Source organism: Trachypithecus francoisi, unplaced genomic scaffold, assembly GCF_009764315.1.
Source record: "Trachypithecus francoisi isolate TF-2019V2 unplaced genomic scaffold, Tfra_2.0 Lachesis_group2, whole genome shotgun sequence".
In the NCBI taxonomy this organism is placed as follows: domain Eukaryota; kingdom Metazoa; phylum Chordata; class Mammalia; order Primates; family Cercopithecidae; genus Trachypithecus; species Trachypithecus francoisi.
Genome location: NW_022681465.1, coordinates 71,557,499 through 71,578,339, shown reverse-complemented (window position 1 = coordinate 71,578,339; position 20,841 = coordinate 71,557,499). Strand labels below are relative to the sequence as shown.

At 39.9% G+C, this 20,841-nt stretch overlaps 1 protein-coding gene across 2 annotated transcripts in view; it reads left to right on the top strand.

Annotated features, from left to right (window-relative positions):
* Positions 1-13,915, top strand: part of NUP155 (nucleoporin 155) — a 77,810-nt gene extending 63,895 nt beyond the window's left edge. For both annotated transcript variants that reach the window (XM_033179390.1, XM_033179391.1), the window contains 11 exons: positions 878-1,013; positions 3,964-4,117; positions 4,331-4,435; positions 5,746-5,900; positions 6,246-6,375; positions 7,605-7,718; positions 9,592-9,712; positions 10,174-10,284; positions 11,785-11,921; positions 12,924-13,030; positions 13,602-13,915. In XM_033179390.1, the coding sequence (XP_033035281.1) occupies positions 878-1,013; positions 3,964-4,117; positions 4,331-4,435; positions 5,746-5,900; positions 6,246-6,375; positions 7,605-7,718; positions 9,592-9,712; positions 10,174-10,284; positions 11,785-11,921; positions 12,924-13,030; positions 13,602-13,740 (1,409 nt within the window). In that variant the 3' untranslated portion in view covers positions 13,741-13,915. The remainder of the gene's footprint in view (positions 1-877; positions 1,014-3,963; positions 4,118-4,330; positions 4,436-5,745; positions 5,901-6,245; positions 6,376-7,604; positions 7,719-9,591; positions 9,713-10,173; positions 10,285-11,784; positions 11,922-12,923; positions 13,031-13,601) is intronic.
* The last annotated feature ends 6,926 nt before the right edge of the window (positions 13,916-20,841 follow it).

Sequence of the window (20,841 nt, the reverse complement as noted above, 5' to 3'; positions counted from 1 at the left end):
AGCCTCTCAAAGTGCTAGGATTACAGACGTGAGCCACTGCGCCTGGCTGAAATATGTAACTTTTTAGCATTAGAATTTCAGTTCTTGTCCAGTTCAATTACTGTATGTTTTAGATTGCTCTGGATTACATTTATTTTTCAGGTATTTAAAATTTTTTATTGAGTTTTAAGGTATAATTGGCTTACTTTTTAAAAAATTACTTTAAATCAAATCTAACATAATGTAAAGGCTCTGTTTGCACAGATATTATATTTAATCCCAAGGTATTTTTCCCCCCTCCCGTAGGGATCTAAAACTTTCCTTTTGTTGTTTGAAATATGATCTTTTTTTTCCAGTGAAGAAATATATATATGTTTTTGGTTTTGGTTTTGGTTTTTTTTTTTTTTTTTTTTTTTTTTTTTTTTTGACAGAGTCTCACTGTGTCGCCCAGGCTGGAGTGCAGTGGTGCAATCTCGGCTCACTGCAACCTCTGCCTCCCTGGTTCAAGTGATTCTCCTGCCTCAGCCTTTTGAGTAGCTGGGATTACCGGCATGTGCCACCACGCCCGGCTAATTTTTGTATTTTTGGTAGAGGCGGGGTTTCACTGTGTTGGTCAGCCTGGTCTCGAACTCCTGACCTCGTGATCTGCCTGCCTCAGCCTCGCAAAGTGCTGGGATTACACACCCGGCCCCCAATGAAGAAATGTATTTAACAGATGCCTTTTAGACATGTTAAGACTTTTTTCTTCTGAAGACCTATCAGAAATATTTTATGTTAGCAGGGTCACTATTGTACAGTAGAGACATAACCTTGACCATTATTTTTATGTGCCAGCTAAGGAAAAATGTATCCAACTTAGTAGTAAGTCATAGGCCTTCATTCTTTTCTTTCCCATCAGTGAGATTTTATGAGGGTGTGGTGGAACTTTCTCTTACGGCTGCAGAGAAAAAAGATCCTCAAGGTCTTGGACTTCATTTCTATAAACATGGAGAACCAGAAGAAGATATAGTTGGACTTCAGGCCTTCCAAGAAAGGTATATTCCATTACCTTAGCAGATTGTCATATTTATGGATACAGACTTTTCTTTGCGTAAAGTTTTTTGTTTTTTGATTTATATATATTTTTTGAGACAGAGTCTTGCCCTGTCATCTGGGCTGGAGTGCAGTGGTGTAATCTTGGCTCACTGCAACCTCTGCCTCCCAAGTTCAAGGTATTCTCGTGCCTCAGCCTCCCATGTAGCTGGGATTACAGGTGTGCACCACCACGCCTGGCTAATTTTGTATTTTTAGTAGAGACAGGGTTTCACCATTTTGACCAGGCTGGTCTTCAACTCCTAACCTCAATTGATCCACCCACCTCAGTCTTGCAGAGTGCTAGGATTACAGCCATCAGCCACCTTGTCTGGCCTCCTTGTGTAAAGGTTTAATTGACAGTATTAGGGAAATAATATTTCAAGTGTAACCCTTATAATAATTGAATTATCCTTTTACTTTTACTTAAAAGTGACTTCTTGTTTTATCAAAGGCCTGAATATTAATAGGTTAAGGTTATAGGTTATAACTTTTTTTTTTTTTTTTTTTTTGAGTCATCCAGGCTGGGGTATAGTGGCACGATCTTAGCTCACTACAACCTCGTCCTCCTGGGTTCAAGCGATTTTCCGGCCTCAGTCTTCTGAGTAGCTGGGATTACAGACATACACCACCATGCCCGGCTAGTTTTTGTATTTTTAGTGGAGACGGGGTTTCACCATGTTGGCCATGCTTGTTTCAAACTCCTGACTTCAAGTGATTCACCTGCCTCAGCCTGCCAAAGTGTTGAGATTACGGGCGTGAGCCACTGCGCCCTGCTCATAGGTTATTATTCTTAACCTAGAGGTAAAATGTATTTTGATGAGAATTCTTAAATGCTTATGAGTGTTTTTTAACTTACCTCTGTGATTCTTCTGAGACTTACTAATGTGTTTTTAAATAGGATTACTTGTTTGAAAACAAAACTAGCTATTTTTTTTCTTCTCAAATTTTTGGTTCTGGATGATGATTAGTATTTCATTTTATTTTATTCATGTATTTATTTTTTTTGAGACAGAATTTTCACTCATGTTGCCTAGGCTAGAGTGGAGTGGCACAATCTCAGCTCACTGCAACCTCCACCTCGTGGATTCAGGCGATTCTCCTCCCTCAGTCTCCCTGGTAGCTGAGATTACAGGCACACGCCACCACGCCCAGCTAACTTTTTTGCGTTTTTAGTATAGGCAGGGTTTCTCCATGTTGAGCAGGCTGGTCTCTGACTCCTGATCTCAGATATTCTGCCCACCTTGGCCTCCCAAAGTTCTGGGACTACAGGCGTGAGCCACTGTGTCTGGCCTAGTATTTCATTTTAAAGGATAATTTTTATGTATTCCCAAATTTGTTGAGACTGTTAAAAGAGAAATGTATGTCCTTAAAAGAAATATAGGCCGGGCACAGTGGCTCACGCCTGTAATCCCAGCACTTTGGGAGGCTAAGGTGGGCAGATCATGAGGTTATGAGTTTGAGACCAGCCTGACTCTACTAAAAATACAAAAATTAGCCAGGCGTGATGGTGCACACCTGTAATCCTGGCAACTCAGGAGGCTGAGGCAGGAGAATTGCTTGAACCCAGGAGGCAGAGGTTGCAGTGAGCTGAGATTGCACCACAGAACTCCAGCCTGAGTGTCAGAGCAAGGCTCCGTCTCAGAAATAAAGAGAAATATATATAATCTTTCTATAACATATATATATGGAGGGTGTTTTGTTTTGTTTTGTTTCTGTTTTTGAGACAAAGCGTCCCTCTGTCACCTGGGCTGGAGTTCAGTGGCAGCATCATAGCTCACTGTAGCCTTGACCTTTTGGGCTCGAGTGATCCAGTGATCTTCCCACCTCAGCCTCCTGAGTAGCTGGGACTACAGGCACATGTCAGCACACTCGGCTAATTTTTTTTATCTCTTTAATTTCTTTAGAGACAGGGCCTCACTATAAGCCCAAGCTGGTGTTGAACTCCTGGGCTCAAGCAATCCTTTCTTCTCAGCCTCCCAAAGTGCTGAGATTACAGGTGTCAGCTACCACATCTGGCGAAAACATATTTTTTTATTACTATATTTAATGACTTTACCCTTTTATGTTTAACCAAACACTTCTCAAACTTACTGAAAAAGTATATGGTTTCTGTTACTTTAAATGCCAAGTATGTACATATATTCTGCCAAATAGTCTTGAAATCCTTGTATATACTTAAATTAGGTAAGGTAAGTCAATGGCTTTCTTTTTTTGTTGTTTGTTATGTTTTTGGGGGGTTTTGTGTTTTGTTTTTGAGACAGGGCCTCATTCTGTTGCCTGGGTTGGAGTGCAGTGGCATGATAATAGCTCACTTGCAGCCTTACATTTCTGGGCTCAAGTGATCCTCCTGCCTCTGCCTCTCAAGTAGCTGGGATTACAGGTGCATACCACCACGCTTGGTTAATTTTTTGTTTTGGTTTGGTTTTTTTGTTTTTTGTTTGTTTGTTTTTTGAGACAGGGTCTTGCTGTCGCCCAGGATGGAGTGTAGTGGCATGATCTCAGCTCACCTCAACCTCTGCCTCCCAGGTTCAAGCAATTCTTGTGCCTCAGTCTCCTGAATAACTGGCACTACAGGCGTGCACTCCTACGCCTGGCTGATTTTTGTATTTTTAGCAGATACGGGGTTTCACCATGTTGACCAGACTGGTCTTGAACTCCTGACCTCTGGCAGTCCCCCTGCCTTCGTCTCCCAGAGTGCTAGGATTACAGTTGTGAGCCACTGTGCCCGGCCAATTTTTTGTAGAGACATGGTCTCACTCTGTTGCCCCGGCTAGTCTTGAACTCCCAGCCTCAAGCCCTCCTCCTACCTTGACCGCCCTATGGCTGGCATTACAGGCGTGAGTCACCACACTTGCCATCATCTGCTTTCTAGTTAAATAATGTAATTGTTCCTTTTCCATTCTCTTTCAGATTAAACAGTTACAAGTGCATTACAGACACACTTCAAGAACTGGTAAATCAAAGTAAGGCCGCTCCTCAGTCTCCCAGTGTACCCAAAAAACCTGGTCCTCCAGTGTTGTCATCTGATCCAAATATGCTGAGTAATGAAGAAGCAGGACATCATGTAAGGGACAGAGTATATTTTCATTCTGAGAATACACTGTTTAGAAGTTCTGCATGGTAATGGTGGCACAGTCATCTTGGGGAAAGGTAGTAGTTCTTAGAAGTTATCATGTAAGGATTCTTGATTTCTTACTGGAGTTTATAGGTCTAAAGGATTGTGATGCCCAGAAATAGAGCCTTTAACTGCTAATTTTTACTATTTTCTTTATTTTAGTTTGAACAAATGCTTAAATTGTCACAGCGATCCAAGGATGAGCTGTTTAGTATTGCCCTTTATAATTGGCTAATACAAGCTGATCTTGCAGATAAGCTGCTACAGGTAAATTTTTTTTTATTGCAGTTGTGTTAATTATTCTTAAGGAGCATAACTCAATGATTTGAGCATGTACATAGATGTAAAAAATTCAATTTCTCATCCCATGTCTACTATTAGATGTTAGTGTAAAGCTGAGTAATGCAATAAAAAGGGGCAAAGTAGGCTACTGCTCCAATTTTCTTGTTATTTCGAAGCTGATTGAGATAGTTTATATTGCGGGGTAGAAATCACTGGATTATGAATTATGAGTCCTGTAGGTCATCTTAACTCTGCCGTTAAGTCACTATGTGACTTCAGATATGTCCTTTTACCTACCCTAAGTCTCAGTGTTCCTCAGTCTATTTAATGAATACATAGCATTTGATAATTTCAATAATGCCTTTGAGCTCAGTGTCTAGGAATCAATAGCTGTGTTATCAAAGTTTATTTTAAAACGTGTTATTTTGTAGTAAATTTCCTTTTTCTTTTTCTTTTTTTTTGAGATGGAGTCTGACTCTGTCACCCAGGCTGGAGTGCAGTGGCACGATCTCGGCTCACTGCAACTTCCACCACCTCCTGGGTTCAAGCGATCCTCCTGTCTCAGCCTCCCAAGTAGCTGGGATTACAGGTGCCTACCACCACGCACGGCTAATTTTTATATCTTTTTAGTAGAGACGGGGTTTCAACATGTTGGCCAGGCTGGTCTCAAACTCCTGAGCTCAGGTGATCTGCCCGCCTCAGCCTCCCAAGATGCTGGGATTATAGGCATGAACCACCATGCCCAGCCAAATTTCCTTTTCTTTTTTGAGGCAGGGTCTCAATCTGTAGCTTAGGCTGGAGTGCAATGCAATGGCATGATAATGGCTCGTTGTAGCCTCGACCTCCCTAGACTCAGGTGATCCTCCCACCTCAGCCTCCTGAGTAACTAGAACTATAGGCCCACACCACCACACCCAGCTAATTTTTTTGTAGAGACATGGTTTTGCCATATATTGCCCAGGCTGGTCTCGAAATCCTGAGCTCACATGATCTGCCCACTTCGGCCTCCCAAAGTGCTAGGATTACAGACATGAGCCGCCATGCCAAGCCTACTAAACTATTGTTATCAGCCTAATAGAATTATTTTGGGAACTCTTATGCTAACTGTGGTAAAACAAAAATTGTTTATAATAAGAAAATTTGCCCTCTCTTTTGTTATTGTTGGATTATAAGTTTGTTTATTTTCATAAAACAAGGCAAAGTTGTAGTTGACTTAAAAATATTGTATTTTCTTTATCAGGAACATTATCTGTAGGTGGTTAGAAAATTTTTCTGAATAACTATATAATTTCTAGGTTGCTTCTCCATTTCTGGAGCCCCATCTAGTCCGAATGGCCAAAGTTGATCAAAACAGAGTTCGTTATATGGATTTACTCTGGCGGTATTACGAGAAGAACAGAAGTTTCAGTAATGCTGCTCGTGTACTGTCCAGACTGGCTGACATGCATAGGTATGGCATAATATTCTCATTGTGAAGGATGATTGAAAACTGAGCTATATGTACTTACCTTCAGTTTTCCTTAATTTTAGAAGAATCTAAGTTTTAATATACTGACCTAAATTTTTTAAATAGGATGTTATTTTTTAGACATAAAGTATTTCTTTGTGTGTTGTCTAAAATTGTGGATCTTATTAGAAATCTAAAATAGATTTTTTTTTAAATCTAATGATATTTTTCAAGTTTCAGATGGCCTTTTATGTGCATTTGGTATGAAACAGTACATACTAATTGACATATTTGTATCTTCAATCCTTAAGAAATTGTGTAACTAAAAATAAGCGTTTTCCCTTCTAGCACAGAAATTTCACTTCAGCAGCGACTGGAGTACATTGCTCGAGCCATTCTTAGTGCGAAAAGTTCCACTGCCATTTCATCAATAGCTGCCGATGGTGAATTCCTTCATGAATTAGAAGAAAAAATGGAGGTAAGCGCTAAAGATCTTAAGCTGTGTCTACGCTGAGTACTAGCCACATAGTTTTTCCACATTCCATTCTTCCCTTGGTAAGTAATAGGTCTGTAGAAGTCATTATTATTCTAGTTGCTTTTGCCTGTTTATTTTTATGTTTAGATATAAATCTTAAAGAGATTTCTAAGGATACACTTGGGTCATAAAAACATTGCTATAATTTAGAAGTTTTCTCTTTGGCATTTCTAAAACTTTTTCCCAGCTGGGTGCAGTGGCTCACGCCTGTAATCCCAGCACTTTGGGAGGCCGAGGCAGCCAGATCATGAGGTCAGGAGTTCAAGACCAGCCTGGCCAACATGGCAAAACCTTGTCTCTACTTTAAAAAATACAAAAATTAGCCAGGGGTGGTGGCACACACCTGTAATCCCAGCTACTCAGGAGGGTGAGGCAAAAGAATCACTTGAACCCAGGAAGCGGAGGTTGCGGTGAGCTGAGATTGCACCACTGCATTCCAATGTGGGAGACAGGGTGAGACTCTGTCTCGGAAAATAATAATAATAAAAAATAAAAGTTTTTCCCAACTGTTTAAACAGCAAGTGGATTACATCACATTCATCATTTATTCTGGAAGCAAATAAGTAGATGTATGAAGTAGAGTAGGCTAAAACTTCCCTAACTAAGAGAATCAAAAACATACCATCATCCAAATACAAAAGTTTGTTTCTTATTCACAAAAATCCAGGGTTAGTCTTCCGATTGGCAGCCGGCTTTCCTTCATGTGGTTGATTTAGGAACCCAAGTTCTATTTTCTGGCACTACCATTCCCTAGGGCCTTTTGCTTTATCTTCATCAGAGGGAGGAAAGAAAAGAACACATTCACTCTCTCAAAAACTACAGCCCTGACATGACACACTTTACTTCTACTCACATTCCTTTCAAGAGAACTTGGTTTTATGGCCATACCTCCCTTGCAAAGGAGACTGAGCTGTATAGTCTAACCATTTGGCTACAGGCTTGGAGGTTATGAATATTGGTGGGCAGCAAGGGGTCTGCCACAGTACACTTCCTGTGAAATCTATTATGTTTAGTTGATGTCTGTTATGATGATGTTAGCCTATTATGATGGAAATCTTCATTTATACATTATTTTAGCAAACTTAGAAAGTCAGATAGTAGGAGCCACTCTTTCAAATGTATGTTGATTTATCATAAATAAATTAAGACATCCTATTTTTTGCCCAAACTAGGTTGCTAGGATCCAACTTCAGATACAAGAGACACTACAAAGGCAGTATTCCCATCATTCTTCTGTACAGGATGCAGTGTCTCAGCTGGATTCTGAGCTGATGGACATAACTAAGGTAATAAAAAAGCAAGTTTTTATAGTCGTCATCTAATAATGAGAAAGTTTTGTTTTTTATTTTGCTTTTTGTTTCATGGGGAAAATTACCTTATCTCCGCAAATAAGATAAGGCATCTTTGGCAGCTTGTCAGTAGGCTGACAGATCACCACTGCTTCATCTGACTCCTAGAAAAGGCTAAGCTACTCTTTCCAGGCCAGTAGCTACAAAGAACCTATCAACCTCACGAGAGCTGTGTTAAAACCAGCTTATTTCCAGCCTGGGCAACATGGCGAAACCTCATCTCTACAAAAAAACACCAAAAAAGGCCTGGCACTGTGGCTCACACCTGTAATCCAGCACTTTGGGTGGTTGAGGCAGGCAAATCACCTGAGGTCAGGAGTTTGAGACCACCTGGTCAACATGGGGGAAGTCCATCTCTACTAAAAATACAAAAATTAGCCAGGTGTGGTGGCACGTGCCTGTAATCCCAGCTACTTGGGAGGCTGAGGCAGGAGAATCACTTGAACCCGGGAGGCAGAGGTTGCAGTGAGCTGAGATCGCACCACTGCAGTCCAGGAGCCTGGGCGATAGAGCAAGACTCTGTCAAAAAAAAAAAAAAAAGCTTGTTGTGGTGGTGTGCAGTTGTAGTTCCAGCTACTCAGGAGACTGAGGTGGGAGGATTGATTGAGCCCAGGAGGCCCAGGTTGTTGTGAGTCTCGATGGTGCTACTGCATTCCAGCCTGAGTGACAGAGTGAGACCCTGTCTCAAAAAGAAAAAAAAAGAAAAAAAAGAAAAATCATCTTATTTATGGTCTCACTTCTTGCCGTGGAAAAACTAACTTATCTTTTTGCTTAACTCTCTAAACTTCTTTCTCGCTCTGTAATTTTCTGAGCAGTTCCTTCGTCTTCATTTATTCTTAGACATAGTTCCAGGTACCCTGAAACACTTTGAGATTTGTCAGTATTCCTGTGATTCTTCAACCCATTGTTTATACAACACTAATTCTAAAATAGCATTGCAGGGGGGGTTGTGGGGAAGGTGGAGATGGCTAATGGGTATAAAAACAATATAGAAAGAATGAATAAGACCTATTTGATAGCACAATAGGGTGACTATAGTCAATAATAACTGTATATTTTAAAGTAGAAAATGTAATTGGATTATTTGTAACTCAAAGGATAAATGCTTGAGGAATAGATACCCCATTCTCCATGACATGCTTATTTCTCATTGCATGATTGTATCAGAACATCTCATGTACCCCATAAATACATACACCTACTGTGTACCCATAGAAATTTGAAAAAGTGGCTTTTAAAATTTTTAAATAAATAAATAAATGGAATGTCGTTGCAACATCTTCTTCTCAGCCAAGAAAAGCTCTACATGCTAAAATCTGTTTGAATGTATTTACCATACCCTTACCCCCTTTTTTTTTTTTTTGAAACAGAGTCTTACTCTATTGCCAGGCTGGAGTGCAAAGGCGTGATCTCGGCTGACTTCAGCCTCCAACTGCCTTAGCCTCCTGAGTAGCTGGTCCTACAGCCTTGCGTCACCACGCCCGGCTAATTATTTTTTTTGTATTTTAGTAAAGACCCGGTTTCACCATGATGGCCAGGATGATCTCAATCTCCTGACCTCGTGATCCGCCCACCTCGGCCTCCCAAAGTGCTGGGATTACAGGCGTGAGTCACGGTGCCTGGCCCATACCCTTACCTTTTTAAATATGGAATTATAACCAGCTACATACATCATCACATCTTTATATCATATTTCAGAAACTTTACACAAAATATTTGGTTATTTTTTAATTTTCAAGGAGTGCTTTACTGTTAATCTCTAAATGTTGACCTCTAGTTGGATGTTTAATTTTGGGATTTTCTCTCACAGCTTTATGGGGAATTTGCTGACCCATTTAAACTTGCAGAGTGTAAACTTGCAATAATTCATTGTGCCGGTTATTCAGACCCTATATTGGTGCAGACACTTTGGCAAGATATCATAGAGAAAGGTAAGTGTTCAGTTATAGGTATGTTAGCATATGTTATGTAGTGACTTGGTGGAGGAATGCAAGCTGCTAGTAACTAATATAATGCAAGCTGCTAGTGGCTCATGAAAATTGTATATACCTAAGGAGAGAGTAAGTGGAAGTCACATGGGTATGGTGGAGGATGATCGTACAGAGAATGACCCAAGTGAATATTTGGGAGAATACTCAGTGAAAAGATTGTTTAATTTATATTGTTTGTGCTGCCTTACAGGTACTGAGACACTCTCCTCAGAATCTAATAACCAAGTATAACCTATTAAGACGTGAGAGTATCTCAGTCAATAACAGAAACACCAAATCTGTTAATCATATTAATGTGACTGTTCTAAAGTATTTTGAACCTTGAAACAATTAAATAGCCAATGTAAACATTTCACATTAAAAATAATTTGGGTTTCAAATGATATGTCTTTTTGTTACAGAACTGAATGACAGTGTGACATTGAGCTCCTCGGATAGAATGCATGCTCTTAGTCTCAAGATTGTTCTCCTTGGCAAAATTTATGCTGGCACACCACGCTTCTTTCCTTTAGGTAAGCTGTGATCTTAGGTGCAGTCACGTATTTTTCTGTTCTGATGGTTTTCTCCATTGATATGGACAAATAATGATCTTTTGAGTAAAATAAAGAGTTTCTTTGTTGCTATTTAGTTCAGCAGTTTAATTCTGCTTATCTGGAAAGATTTCCAAAGAATGGCAAAATTTGTTAATGAAGAGTTGAGTATGAAACTTTCTGTGACTAACTTTCCAAGTTTATATATCTATCTTAGGATTGTGCTGACTGACAAACTATGATTATATTGTTGGTAACCCTATACAAGTTTCTGAAGAGAAAAGAAAAACTTGGTTGATGTTATTGTGCATAGGTAATCTGTGATTGATTCACACTCACACGCAACACTTTGGAGAGGCAAAAGGCAGGATGATTCCTTGAAGCCAGGAGTTTGAGACCAGCCTGGACATACCAAGACCCCATCTCTACAGAAAAAATTAAGACTAGCTAGGCATGGTAACACGTGCCTATAGTCCTAGCTAATCAGGCTGAGGCAGGAGGATTTCTATGTTTTATTTATATATATATATTTCTTTTGATAGAGAGGGGATCTCACGATATTGCCCAAGCCAGTCTTGAATTAGCCACGCCTAGCTAATTTTTTTGTATTTTTAATAGAGACAGGGTTTCACCATGTTGGCCAGGCTGGTACTCCTGACCGAAGGTGATCTGCCCACCGTGGCCTCCCAAAGTTCTGGGATTACAGGCATGAACCACCACGCCTGGCCATAACTATAAATTTGGTTGTTACTGTTTATGATAAGACAGGCAGTTAAAAGTAAAAATGAGGCCACAGTTAGAACTATCAAATAAATCTAGGGTTAGGGCATTAAAAAACACATTTAATATTTCTGAAATCAGGATGCAGTTGCCCTTTTCTGAAAAGCTGTTAAATTGAGGAAACATGTTTTTTAAAAATACTGATATTAAAAAAAATTACCAGCGAAGTCCTCTTCATTATTGGGATTGTGAATGGTCTCTGTTTTCTTCTTGTATCTTTCTGAATTTTCTAGGTTCTGTAATTTTGATTTTCGGACATTTTCATCATCCCGAAAATAAACTCTGTGCTCATTAGTTGTCACTTTCCATTCCTTCACACCCTCCAGCCCTAGGCAGCCACTAATCTACTTTAGATTTGCCTATTCTGGTATATATCTTACTTTTATTAGAAAAAGGTTTTTTTCCTTTTAAGCTGAGAGTGATGGTGCACACTTGTAGTCCCAGCTTACTTGGGAAGTTGAGGTGGGAGGATTGAGCTCGGGAGTTCAAGATCAAGGCTCTCATACAGTGTAGGTACTCCTATGAGTAGCCACTATTGCTAGTCTGGGCAACATAGCAAAAAAAAGAAAAACCCTGCCCCAAAAAATTGCAACTGGATTTCAGAAGATATCCCCCTAGAAACTACTCAGTTATGAATAAGACCTACCTTTTAGTATCAAGACCTACAAGTACAAATTTCCAACCTTTTTTTTTTCTTCCCAGATTTTATTGTACAGTTTTTAGAACAGCAGGTTTGTTCTTTGAACTGGGATGTGGGCTTCGTAATACAGACAATGAATGAAATTGGAGTACCATTACCTAGACTACTAGAAGTTTATGATCAGTTGTTCAAATCACGGGTAAGGAAAATATTAAATAACATAAAATTATTTTCTTTAAAATAGCTTTGTAGATACAGAGTGGGGTATTTTGATTGTATTTTTGTATCTTATCACTTAGTCTAATTACACTTGGTTGAGTCTTGGAAATTATGCTTTAGACTTTTTAAACTGATAATGAGAGTTGCTTTCCTGTATATCATGATTAAAATGAAATATTATTTTTGAATATTAATAAACATATGCTTTACTCTTGGTGGAAGAGGCTAAACTAAGGTGTGGGCTAAACTCATTACATTAAGAATCATCATTTGCTTTAAAAGAACAAGATTACATTGTATTTATTTACTATAATCTCATCTAAAATGTCAATGCTTAAAGATCCTTCTCACCCTGCTGAGCCTTATCAGACTATATGTTTTGTAATTTTTATGCTAAGGATAAAAGATCCAAATAAAAACTTTTCAAAGTAGATCTATAGTAGCATCACACAGTGTTTACAACATTAGTCTGTGATGGAAATGAGCAGGTAACTGTAGTATCTCCATCTTATATTGCAAAAAGACAAGAGCAGAGATGTTAAATAACCTGCTCAAGTCACATGGCTAGTAACTGGTGAAGCCAGACCTAGAATTAAGTTTCTGTTACTGCTAGTTTAGTCTCTTTATGATGTCAGACTAAATCTGCATAGGTTCAAAGTGAAAGTGGTGTCACAACCCATAGAAAGAAAGATTTTTCTCTTACCTCAGATTCCTAAGCAGGACATTTACATGCTCTGCAAAGTAGATTGGTATATCAAATATTCATCCTAAGTAATATCATAGTGTTGTTAATTAATAAGTTTTTAATGTTGTTTGAAATATTAACTATAATCAGATATATAATTTAGTAGCCATGTAAAATTAAATGCTTTTTAATAGCAATAAGTTTTGCATGGACCCTGATGTCTACTTTAGTATAAATGATTTAAAGAATCAGTTGACACAACTTGCCTCACATTTCATTATGTATATTTCTTCATAGGATCCATTCTGGAACAGAATGAAGAAGCCACTGCACCTTTTGGATTGTATACATGTATTATTGACAAGATATGTTGAGAATCCCAGCCAAGTTTTAAATTGTGAAAGGTACCTATGAATTAAATATTGCACTAGCAAAAGCTTTTAAATGCTTCTAATAAATACCTGGGTAAAAAATTTGAAGAGAAGATGGTAAGATATGGGAATTGTAAAGAAGTACAGGGAATTTAAACTCTTGTGTATATTAGCAATAACTGTTTGAATGATATTGATCACCATGTATGAAAAATAGGAGTTTTTTCTATTTTCAATCCTTGTCCTAAATTCTTTCTACAGCTGAACATAAATAATTTATTCATTTCTTCTGCTTTAGATTAGTGACCTAGGACCAAAACATTTCAATTATATCTTTGCGGTATTATTGGCCATTTAAGGGATATTCTTTTGAAAAAAGTATTAGCAGGAATCATCTCTTACTGCTTTCTTCTCATTGTAAAAATCTTCAAATGGAACCCACCTACCCCCTAAGTTTTCTTTTTTACTTTATTTCTTATTTACTTAATCACATGGTCTTTCCTCTTCTGTGAGAATTAAAGTTGCCAGAAGTTGGTGGGGAAGAAGTCCTTTAGGAGGAAATGTTTGTAAATGTATAATTAATCATGTGTCTTTTTCTTTATAGGAGAAGATTTACAAATCTCTGCCTGGATGCTGTTTGTGGTTACCTTGTTGAGCTCCAGTCTATGAGCTCGTCAGTAGCAGTACAAGCCATCACTGGGAATTTTAAATCTCTTCAAGCTAAATTAGAACGGCTTCATTAATTACTGTGATATACTTTCATCCGTTTTGTGATCTGTAAAATAAAAACTCAGCTGGGTCCAGATATCAGGTGTTCTAAATCTAAGAATGTAAGAACAATCTTAATGGAAATATGTTTTTAATAAGTGGCTAACATCTACAAATAGTACCTTTTCTAAATGAATTCTTTTTTATGACTGTTTTGTTTTTTAGTAATTGGGTGAAAAACAACCGAAATGAGATTCTTTATTATTTTAACGTAAGGATTAAAAATATTTAGACGCTGTTATTTTGAATTGTACTGCAGGCAGAAATTTCGAATTTATATTATTCATTTTCAAGTTAGTCCAAGGATATTGGCACTAAAACTCCACTAGGCGGCCAGGCACGGTGACTTACGCCTGTAATCCCAGCACTTTGGGAGGCCGAGGTGGGTAAATCACGAGGTCAAGAGTTTGAGACCAGCCTGGCCAACATGGTGAAACCCCATCTCTACTAAAAATGCAAAAAAATTAGCCAGGCGTGGTGGCAGGTGCCTGTAATCCCAGCTACTCGGGAGGCTGAGGCAGGCGAATCACTTGAACCCAGGAGGTGGAGGTTGCACTGAGCCGAAATCTTGCCATTGTACTCCAGCCCAGGCAACAGTGCAAGACTCTGTCTCAAAAAATAAAAAACCTCCAAATAGGCTAAGCAGATCCATTCCCATAATAGTGGATTCTAAAACTGTCTTTAAATAGGCAAATAACTGACTTTTTCAAAACTTTTTTTAGGTGTTGGGTTCACCCTTGAAAGAACTGTCCTCCGACAACTAGTTTTGTCAGTTAAAGCCCTTGAGGATTGATATATATACCTGGTTGGTTGAGCAGGTGATAAAACTTGTAACTAATGTTGTGTCATAAAAAGCTACACAGGGAGGTACTATTTTCCCTTAGTGTCTACTTGGCTCCTTGGCCTTGTGACTACTGATTCCATTAGAGTAGTGCTTCTCAAAGTGTGTGCTCCAAACCAGAAGCATCAGCATCACCTAGGAATTTGTTAGAAATGCAAAAGCTCGAGCCCCAACCCAGACCAACTGAATCAAAAACGTGGAGGATGAGGCCCCGCTTTCTGTGTTTTAACAAGTTCTCCAGGAGATTTTGGTGCACGTCAAATTTGAAAGCCACTGCAGTAAAGGATACTGCTGCCTTCCATAGTTTATGGATTGAACTCCCTATGTGGCTCCTCCTTCCCCATTCTCTGTGAATAACCACTCACACAAGTTTTGCCCAAGGCACACTATATAAAGCAAAACTGTTAGTAATGTACTTTTTAATTATTCTTTAACAAAATAGAATAACTAAACCAAGTGCTTCAAAGTAATAGCAACAAGAGAGAAGAGTGGGAGTGACCAGAGCTAACAAAACACTCTATTCCATTTTTTTTTTTGGAGACAGAATCTAACCCTGTAGCCCAGTCTGGAGCGCAGTGGCGCAATCCTGGCTCACTGCAACCTCTGCCTCCCAGGTTCGAAGCAATTCGCCTGCCTCAGCCTCCCGAGTAGCTGGGATTGCAGGCATGCACCACCACACCCAGCTAGTTTTTGTATTTTTAGTAGGGATGGGTTTCACCATGTTGGCCAGGCTGGTCTTGAACTCCTGACCTCAAGTGATCCGCCCACCTCAACCTCCCAAAGTGTTGGGATTACAGGCGTAAGCCACCGCACCTGGCCTATTCCCTTCTTGTTTTATGCTACCACAAATGATTACCTCCTGTTTATTGTAAGCGGTGCATGTCTAACAATTTTTAGGATACATTTTGAATATATTTTTCCTTCCATGTTTGTCTTTTCCCAAGACCATAGGGTTGCCTTCTCTACATTTGTTCTCTTAGAATTCAGCTCCCTTTTCCCTATAATCTTCTAGTGTAGAATATTTAATAGAATGCCAGAATATCACTCGGTACTACTACCTCTTATTTTTCAACTTTTTAATTTCTTTTTTTTTTTTTTGAGACGGAGTCTCGCTCTGTTGCCCAGGCTGGAGTGCAGTGGCTGGATCTCAGCTCACTGCAAGCTCCGCCTCCCAGGTTTACTCCATTCTCCTGCCTCAGCCTCCCGAGTAGCTGGGACTACAGGCGCCCGCCACCTTTCCCAGCTAGTTTTTTGTATTTTTTAGTAGAGACGGGGTTTCACCATGTTAGCCAGGATGATCTCGATCTCTTGACCTCATGATCCGCCAGTCTCGGCCTCCCAAAGTGCTGGGATTACAGGCTTGAGCCACTGCGCCCGGCCTCAACTTTTTAATTTCTTAAGTATAGCTTTTTTTGAGTATGTAAAGTGAATGTACGTGATACATTAATTTTATAAATTTTAAATTCTGTTATGTCTACTTAAAATGAAGGCCTTGTCTGAATGCTGTAATTTAGGTGTGACTCCGGTTCTGCTAGAGATAAGAACTTCATTTTTGTTTTAAGCACATTAACATACTAGCAATATGTTAAATATACTCTGCTCACAACACTGAAAGTACATGTTTTAAAAGAGCTGTAGGCTTCCATGGCTAAATGGTCTGTTAGAGTCAGAAATCTAAACACTGTCCTTGTATTCACACAGCATGCTTTGAGAGGTTTTAGGAATTCCAGCCCCACAACAGATGCTTGCAATACCTTTTGGTGGGTAAGATTCCTAAAAGAGAAGAAATTAGGTCCCCTCATTTTTACCCTCTGGAACAGTGTTTCTAAAACTTTCACATTCAGAACCATCAAACTCCCAACCTCAGGTGATCCACCCACCTTGGCCTCCCAAAGTGTTGAGATTACAGGCGTGAGCCACCACACCCAGGCCCCCGCCCCACCTTTTTTTTTTTTTTTTGTAGTCAAAAGGTCTCACTCTTGCCCAGGCTGCTCTCAAAACTCCTGGCCTTAAGCGATTCCCCTGCCTCAGTCTCCCAGAGTGCTGGGGTTACAGGCATGAGCCACCACGCCTGTTCATTATTTCTTTACAGTGACTGTTATATATAGGCAATGTATAATTGGTAGAACATAGTCTATGAAGCAGTGCGTTAAAAAATTGTGGGCAGTGAAGAATCATTGAAGTTTTGAAATTTGTGTTTTAAGTAGATCATTGTAGTATGGCAAAATGGGAAAGAGACAGCTGTTTTGACTAACTGTTCACAGTATTAGATACTGACTGTGATGTACATATACGTTCAGTGTTTTTTTAGGCGTACCTGACTTATTCATTGAACACCTATCCACTAATCTCAAAAGTATTCCTCAGGATAGTCTCCACTCCTATCATTTTTCCTCCTATTCATGAGACAGAAAAATTATGACCATGGTACAGAGTTGTATCAAGGAAATGAAGAACTAGAACATTGAATTGAAAGGTTTTGAAAGGGTTCATAATTTCTTTTCATTTTCTATTAATGTCTTCATTTAAATTCTCTTAATAATAAAACCCTTTTTTCTAGTATTTTAAGTCCTCCATTAAATAATTGAAACTCTTCTGAGCTTCATTTTCCTCATATATAAATGAGATTGAAGCCAAATAATAAAACTTTTAAAAATAAATCAAGGGCCGGGTGCAGTGGCTTACACCTGTAATCCCAGAACTTTGGGAGGCCGAGGCGGGTAGATCACCTGAGGTCAGGAGTTTGAGACCAGCCTGACCAACATGGTGAAACCCTGTCTCTACCAAGTTAGCTGGGCGTGGTGGTGGGCGCCTGTAGTCCCAGCTACTTGGGAGACTGAGGCATGAGAATCACTTGAACCTTGGGAGACCAAGGTGCAGTGAGCTGAGATCCCACACCAGGCTGAGATCTGCACTCCAGCCTGGGCGACAGAGCAAGACTTGGTCTCAAAAACAAAACAAAATCAATTTACCATGTGGGATCTGGGATCCCCATATATATTTTCAACTTACATTTGAAATGACCCACTAAAGCACCTCTGTCAAAACAACCAAACCCGAACTCATCCCTCTGTCTCTGCTCTCTGCCCACTCTTGTTCTTCCTTGTTTTCTGCCTCTTTATTATCGTCTCAAATAAAAAATATGAAAATCATTCAATTTTCTTCCCTTCAAAACCAGTTTTTAAGCAAGTCTACTGATATCCCCTGTATCTGCCCAATTGTCTCATTACTTTAGGCTTTCAGGGTTGATTAAAGTTACCCTGTTTGACTTGGGTGCTTAAAACAGGTCAAAGTGGTCTTCCTGCCTCTACTTTGACCCCTCCTTCATCTCTGTTTCTACACCAAGGACACAGTGATCTTTTTAAAATCTAAATTTAGCCCTTGAGACGAAGCTTGAGCTTGAGGCATGCACAGCTGGAGACACTGCAGACCTTCAACCCAGAGCAGTGTGAGGTGGTGAGCAGAAAAATGGAAAGGAAACAATAGAATAAAAATGTTGGGGCTGGGTACGGTGGCTCACGCCTGTAATCCAGCACTTTGGGAGGCCAAGGTGGGCAGATCACCTGAGGTTGGGAATTCAAGACCAGTCTGATCAACATGGAGATACCCTGTATCTACTAAAAATACAAAAATGAGCTGGGTGTGGTGGCACATGCCTGTAATCCCAGCTACTCAGGAGGCTGAGGCAGGAGAATCGCTTGAACTTGGGAGATGGAGGTTGTGGTGAGCTGAGATGGCGCCACTGCACTCCAGCCTGGGCAGCATGAGTGAAACTCCATCTCCAAAAAAAAAGTTGAGGCAGAGCCTGAAGAATTTGTAGTGGAAAAAGTACTGGGTCAATGTGCAGTGAATGGCAAGGTAGAGCATTTCCTGATGTGGAAGGGATTTGTAGACGCTGAAAATACTTGGGAACCTGAAGAAACTAGCTTGTCCAGAGTTACTTGAAACATTTAATTCTCAAAAAAGCTGTTAAAAAGATGGTACAAGAAGAAAATATTTACCTGACAATTGGATGACGTAAAATCAAAGAAGGAAAGAGATGCTGCAAACCAAGAGACTTGATTCTGAAAAAAATAATTGGCTGTGCAGACAGCAGTGGAGAATTGATACTCATGAAATGGAAAATTCAGATAAAGCAGACTTGGTGTTAGCAAAAGAAGAAAATATGAAATGTATATAAAACTGGGCTCTTGCTTTTTGCTTTATTAATGTGAAGAAATAACTGCATTCTAATAAAAATCAAGTTTGATATGTTCATTCTGAAAGTAGTTCAGGTTATGGCTGGGCACAGTGGCTCACGTCTGTAATCCCAGCACTTCGGGAGGCCAAGGTGGATCACCTGAGGTGGGGAGTTCAAGACCAGTCTGACCAACATGGAGAAACCCCGTCTCTACTTAAAATACAAAATTAGCCAGGTATGGTGGTGCATGCCTGTAATCCCAGCTACTTGGGAGGCTGAGGCAGGAGAATTGCTTGAACCCAGGAGGCGGAAGTTGCGGTGAGGCAAGATTGTGCCATTGCACTCCAACCTGGGCAACAAGAGCGAAACTTGGTCTCAAAAAAAAAAAAGAAAGAAAGTAGTTTGGTTTAATGACCCGCCTCATCAACATGGTGAAACCCCGTCTCTACTAAACAATACAAAAATTAGGCCAGGCACAGTGGCTCATGCCTGTAATCCCAGCACTTTGGAAGACTGAGGTGGGCAGATCACCTGAGGTCAGGAGTTCAAGACCAGCCTGGCCAACAGTGAAACCTTGTCTCTACTGAAAAATATAAAATTAGCCAGGTGTGGTGGCAGGTGCCTGTAATCCTAGCTACTCAGGAGGCTGAGGCAGGAGAATCGCTTGAACAAAGGAAGCGGAATTTACAGTGAGCCAAGATGATGCTACTGCACTCCAGCCCGGTGACACAGTGAGACTCCATCTTGGGAAGGAAAATTTAGCTGGGCATGGTAGCACATGCCTATAATCCAGTTACTTGGGAGGCTGGCGCAAGAGAATAGCTTGAACCCGAGAGGCAGTGGTTACTGTGAGCTGAGATCATGCCACTGCACTCCAGTCTGGGCGACAGATTAAGACCCTGACTCAAACAAAAATAAATAAAAATAAATAAAAGTAGTTTGGGGAGAGTCATTGGGATTTTGTTTTGTTTGCATCAATAGCACTGGTTGCCTTCAACAAATGAAAGCTTTCTGTGATTGCTTCCCTTACCAGGAAAGAATATTTGGTACGATGGTATATTATTTCCTCGGCATTAGAGAACAGCTTTTCTAAATTTCGGGGGAAATTTCCATAGTCATTACTCAATTAGAACTTGTTATATACTTAAGAACCATTGTGGTTTTGTGTGTGTGTGTGTGTGTGTGTGTGTGTACATAAGATGGATATATAAACATTTTTCTTTTGTTTTTTTTTGTTGTTGTTGTTGTTTTTTGTTTTTTTGAGACAAAGTCTTGCTCTTGTCCCCTAGGCTGGAGTGCAGTGGTGCGATCTCGGCTCACTGCAACCTCCGCCTCAGCTCCCTGTAGCTGGGATTACAGGCGCCCACCACAACACCTGGCTAATTTTTGTATTTTTAGTAGAGATGGGGTTTCACCATGTTAGCCAAGCTGGTCTTGAACTCCTGACCTCAGGTGATCCGCCTCCCTCGGCCTCCCAAAGTGCTGGGATTACAGGCATTAGCCACCGCACCTGGCCTTCTTTTGTTTTTAACCATTCACCAAAACAAAAAATCATGAGTAAGCCCATATTTCTGAGATGCCATCATTCAGAGGATTCTAAGAAATAAATCACTTCATGTTAAATTGAAAATTTTCCTGAAGTCATGACATTAAATAGATGATTCTTTAATTAATTGCATAATTTAAATCGGATTTATTTATTTATTTATTTATTTATTTATTTATTTTGAGATGGAGTCTCGCTCTTTTCACCCAGGCTGGAGTGCAGTGGCATGATCCTGGCTCACTGTAATCTACACCTCCTAGGTTCAAGTGATTCTCCTGCCTCAGCCTCCTGAGTAGCGGGGACTACAGGCATGTGCCACCACACCTGGCTAATTTTGTATTTTTAGTAGAGATGGGGTTTCACCATGTTGACCAGGCTGGTCTTAAACTGTTGACCTCAGGTGATCCTCCCACCTCAGTCTCCCAAAGTGCTTTGATTACAGGCATGAGCCACCATGCCCAGCCGAATTGGATATTTTAAAAGCACCTGATATGGTTTGGCTGTGTCCC